The sequence below is a fragment of the Leptonychotes weddellii genome, chromosome 6 (genome assembly GCF_054177405.1).
Source record: "Leptonychotes weddellii isolate Sample4059 chromosome 6, ASM5417740v2, whole genome shotgun sequence".
Classification (NCBI taxonomy): domain Eukaryota; kingdom Metazoa; phylum Chordata; class Mammalia; order Carnivora; family Phocidae; genus Leptonychotes; species Leptonychotes weddellii.
The window spans coordinates 47,627,457-47,632,639 of NC_138374.1; the positions used below are offsets into that span (position 1 = coordinate 47,627,457).

Genomic DNA, 5,183 nt, shown 5'->3' on the forward strand with positions numbered 1-5,183 from the left:
TTTTAGCTTTTTTTTTGTGCTAGGGACCCTTTGGCAGCCTGGTGAAGTCTCTATATAGACACCCTTCTCAGATTGTAAGTGCACAAAATAAAAAGAAAAATTACAAAGGAAACCAATTATGTCGAAATACAATTTTAAAAATAATAAAACAAATTTGTAACATAGTAATACTTCTTTATTTACACATTAAGTAAGATCCAGCAGCAAGTGTAATAACTACCATAATTTTGAAGCTAGTGATGGGTACGATATTGAGGTATCTGCAACCTACTATATGAAAATATGATTTCACATCGATACTGCTGGTACTGTGGTTTGTTTCCCTCAGTCTTAACTGAAATACTAAATTTCAGTTGTGGCTAAAGATAAAATTTGTTTCCCATTCATGTCCACAGACCTCTTACTGGGAATCTACTGACCCTAGGTTAAGAACTCCTAAGTCCAGTCCAAAGTGCCTAAGCACTGAGCCTCTTCCTACCGCTAAAAGCCTCAGCTGTGGAACCAGGCAACTGCCCAGTGCCATACCCAGGGGGAATGAGGACTATAGGAAGAGGTAGCTGTGGGGGTCAGGGAGGCAAGACCCCTTCTTTATCTGAATAATTATCCCAATGGAGATTTAGAAACCTCACTGATCCCTTTGTCTATTTAATGCTCTAACGTATATAGGAAAGGTTAAGTTAGTTATGCCTGAAAGGGCAGAGTATACATAAAATACTATACAATTCTTTCTAATATCAAGGGGTCACAGAAGTTAATACCTTTAGCAACTAGGTGGATAACTTAATGAGAATGAACAGGTGATACACAAAGAAGATAATTGCCAAATAAGTTTAAGTTTCACCATTTGAGAGAGGCCAATGCCAGGTATTCTCCAGGTATGGAGAATAGAGACAAATGATAATCAGTTCTACACGATTATTGCCATCCAGGAATAAGAAATTGGTGTTGCCAGATCCTTTTTTTTTTTTAATGGAAAGCTCCAAAGTGGATTTTTAATGACATCTTTCCTATTTTTGAAGGTGGTCATCTAATTCAAAAAGAAATTTTTAATTGTGTTGGCTAAATAAAATACATCTGTAGTAACTTTGTGCACCAGTTTGTGAACTTCTGATTATTCTGGGAGCATCTTGCAGGGGCTATGCACAAAATAGGCAGTCACTAAATACTTACGAATGATGACAAAAAAACTCTGCATATAGGCAAACTTCAACTCCCTTATTGCATCCAAAGGCAAGGGTACTAAATGGTGTAAGGACTTCAAATGCAGAACAAGAATAAATCTGTCCTGCTCCTGGGGCAAATCAGAGAGCAAAGAGCTTCCAGTCTCATGGAGGATACAGAGTTCAAGGATGGAGGGAGAACCTAATCTATAACAAAGGCCAAGTTCTCTTTAGAGGATTTTATTTCAAGATAAAGCATAACTTCCATCCTGACAATGATTCCAAAGGGTGAAAAAGGTGTCTTGCCTCCTTTCACCTTTCAAATAGCGCATGGCAGTGTAAACGTCTCTAAAACACCTCTGCATAGTTCTCAGTAGCTACAGTCCAGTCATAGAAAATGCTTCTCCATTTTCAACTGACATGAGATTTGTTAGGAAATCTCTGTAATAACTTATTCAGTTTCTTGGGGGGTAAATCCCCAGATTCTCCTGTGCCCTGGATTGATCGCATCTTTCGGGCTCCCTGAAAAGACAGAACAAAAACAAAAATGACAGCTCTACAGTTTATCCTGACCTAGGCCAATAGTTCTCACAATGCCACAAAGCACATTAATATATTAACCAGCCTGGAAATATCTGTGTCATCTACCCAGTCCCCTTTCAAAAGGGACGTGGAACCTAAAGATGACTGGATGACCTGAAGCTACCATGCGAGCTAGCAATTAATTTTAGGCTAAAATCCAAATAACCTGCCCTTCACTATCTTTAGCTCTATTTCAGACAATAATGTCTATTTGAGCAGCACTTTAAATTTTATAAAATGATTTTCCCATTCATTCCTTCATTTAACACTCACAACATTCTGTAAGGTGGGTATTAATATTAACCTCTTTTTACATCTGGTATAGCTAAAGCTTAGAGCAGTGAAACAGATCGCTCAAGATCATAATGCCTTCAAAACATGACTTTTTCCACTGTGGCGTGAGTGAAATCGCTCCCACAACTTTCCTCGCCTTTTTAAAATAAGGACTTCCTATCACCTAGCAAGAGGCGAGGAGAACAATTACTTGTATCCCCGCCCCACTCTCCTCCCAAGAGGACACCCTAAGAGCCTTCTGTCACCTCAGCCCTCGAAGCACAATCGAAGAAATCCTGGATCTCTTTTCTGCACGCTTGGTCGCGGAATTCATTCTGCTTCCAACACGCCATCATCAACGACATCTCTGTAATACAAGTCGCCTCTGGAGGAGCAGAACGAGAACCCTCAGTCACAAGGAAACCCTTACCTTCAGCCCTCCCACCCAGCCGCCCCGTGCATCCCTCCGGCTTCCGCTCTGGAGCCTCCCTGGCTCCGACTGCTCACCGCCCTTCTCCCGGCGTCGTTCCCCAACACGGTTAGCTAGGATGAGGGGCTTGTTGGGCTTCAGTATAGGCTTCCGGGGGTTTCCCAGCCGCGGTAGGCGACCCCGCAGGCTGGGCGTCGCCATTGCGCACCGAACTCCCGGCAGGCTCTGCGTCGCCGTGCGTGACCCTGCGTGACCCCTACGAGCTCGGCGAGTCTAGGCGCGCAACCTGCGGGAAGCTGGGAGGCCAGCTTGCTCTTTTGGCCCTGTAGACCCGATGAGGGAATCCAACATCGGTTGTTCAAGACCTGTGTGCAGGTTAGGAGGAGAGTCTTTGGGGCTCGTCCGCTGACCGAGACCGCTCTTTTGTGGGCTACCGGGCCCTGAGGGCTCCGGGCGGTATTAGGCCGGGAGCATCCAGGAAAGGACCCGATAAATAGAACACTCGTTTATGGTGGTAGCCGGCTGAACTAGAGGATGATTGACATAGGTAAGGGCAGAGTATGGGAGCGAATCAAAATGAGACTTTAAGATGTTAGGTTGGGACAGATTCTTATTATATTTTGACGAGTTTTCAAGAACTGTTGGATCTTACGACCTTTAAAACCACCCCAAAACCGTAAAGAAAAGTTAGGCTCATTTATTATTTTTTTTAAAGATTTTTTATTTATTTATTGAGAAAGAGAGAGAAGGAGAGCACAGAGGGAGAAGCAGATTCCCCGCTGAGCAGGGAGCCCTATGTGGGGCTTGATCCCAGGACCCTGAGATCATGACCTGAGCTGAAGGCAGATGCTTAACCGACTGAGCCACCCAGGCGCCCCAAGTTAGGCTCATTTAAACAGTTGCTACTACTGGGGCACCTGGTGGCTCAGTTAAGCGTCCCACTCTTGATCTCAGCTCAGGTCTTAAACTGTGGGTTTTGAGTTCAAGCCCTGCATTGGGCTCCACGATGGGTGTGGAGCCTACTTAAAAATAAATAAGTAAAAATAAAGTTGCTACTACTTATGTATTCTACTATATATTCTTTGCTCTCCTTTGTAATGATCTCATTGGGTAGGGTGAGTTTTAAGCACTTTGGCATTTATCGTCTAATTTAATCTTCTCTCCAATCCTGTGAAGATACTTGGTGGTATCATTCTTATTAATAGACTTGACCCTTCAGTTGTGATGCCTAGCTTCATCAGACTTGGTTCTAAGTGACTTTTAGCTGTTTACAAAACTCAAAAATGTGCCAGGGATTCTCAGGGCATTTAGAAATGAGCTTCAAGAAATGTTTCTGGTAATGGAAGCATAACTTGAACAGCTTTTAGTTCATAAGAGGACTACTTTGGAGGAGCAATAGTTACTTGGTTATGTAAAATTTAGTGTGCTAAAATTAAAATCATTTATCACAGATGTTTAATCTTCCCATTGGATCTCTGCATGACTGGTTCTTTTTCTTCTGTCGAGTCTCAGTTCCTGTCAGAGAGGCCTTCCCTTACGTCCCCCATCCCCCCATCATCAAGCTGTTACATTTTTTTCATAGCATATATCACAGTCTGAATTACCTTGTTCATTTTTATTGTTTATTTACGGCCCTCCTTACCAGCGACATCCATTTAAAATGTAAGCACCATTAGAGAGGGGACCCTGTCTTACTGAATCCCAGTGCCTAGAATAGTGACAATAAATACTTGTTAAATAAGCAAATATTTTGACATATTTTTCCAAGCCTCCAAGTGTATCATACTCAGCCCAGAAATATAACCAAGCAGAAGACACTTTTTAAAAAGAAGTTATTTATTATACAAAATGAAACCTGAGAAAATAGAAAATTGCAACACATGGAGTAAAAAAGGCATCAGTCTCATGCTCCACCGCCACCCCAGCAGCACAAATAAAACTGATTCCTAATCAGACACTTCTACCACCAATAATCTTGAGCCTGTTGCTGTTTACAGAGCAAGTGGGCCCAAACCAGAGGAAATTCACATTGTTTGCTTTCTCTTCATATTGGTTCTTTCTCTTGTGGAAATTTAGCATCTGGTTTACTGTACTCTTTTGTGAATACTTCTATGGTGATAGGATTAAAGGAGAAAGTCTGGGAAGCACTGTCCACAAAGCAGGCATGAGTCTCCAGCCACAATCATTCATAAACAACTGGCCCACTTTGTACATAAAAGTGCTAAAGGAATGCCAATGTGAACTGCTGTAATTAGGAGAGGTAAGGATGATTATACACTTTGCACTTACCCTTTTTATTGCACATAATGAAACTTGATTCCTTAGTTTGCACTTGAGTAATATGTATTTTGCACTATAAATCAGCACCTGCATTTAAGTAGATTGCAAGTTCAGAAATCAGAGTCCTGAATTTGACTTCTTTTGTGGGTTGCTATTTTTTTTTTTAAGATTTTATTTATTTGGGGCGCCTGGGTGGCTCAGTCGTTAAGCGTCTTCCTTCGGCTCAGGTCATGATCCCAGCGTCCTGGGATCGAGCCCCGCATCGGGCTGCCTGCTTAGCGGGAGCCTGCTTCTCCCTCTCCCACTCCCCCTGCTTGTGTTCCCTCTCTCGCTGTGTTTCTCTCTGTCAAATAAATAAATAATCTTTTTTTTTTTAAAGATTTTAAGAGAGAGGAAGCGGGCTTCCTGTGGAGCAGGGAGCCCGATGTAGGGCTCGATCCCAGGACCCTGGGATCATG

At 42.5% G+C, this 5,183-nt stretch overlaps 2 protein-coding genes across 2 annotated transcripts in view; both read right to left on the reverse strand.

Moving 5' to 3' along the window:
• The window catches only part of POFUT4 (protein O-fucosyltransferase 4), an 88,641-nt gene that overhangs the window by 80,293 nt on the left and 3,165 nt on the right, over nucleotides 1-5,183 (reverse strand). The window lies entirely within an intron of this gene.
• On the reverse strand, nucleotides 1,385-2,687 carry CHCHD1 (coiled-coil-helix-coiled-coil-helix domain containing 1). Its single transcript, XM_006733445.3, has 3 exons — nucleotides 2,523-2,687; nucleotides 2,282-2,400; nucleotides 1,385-1,682 (listed from the first exon to the last, which is right to left on the reverse strand). The coding sequence occupies exons 1-3, from the start codon at nucleotides 2,644-2,646 to the stop codon at nucleotides 1,572-1,574; spliced, it is 354 nt and encodes a 117-aa protein (XP_006733508.1). The 5' UTR covers nucleotides 2,647-2,687; the 3' UTR covers nucleotides 1,385-1,571.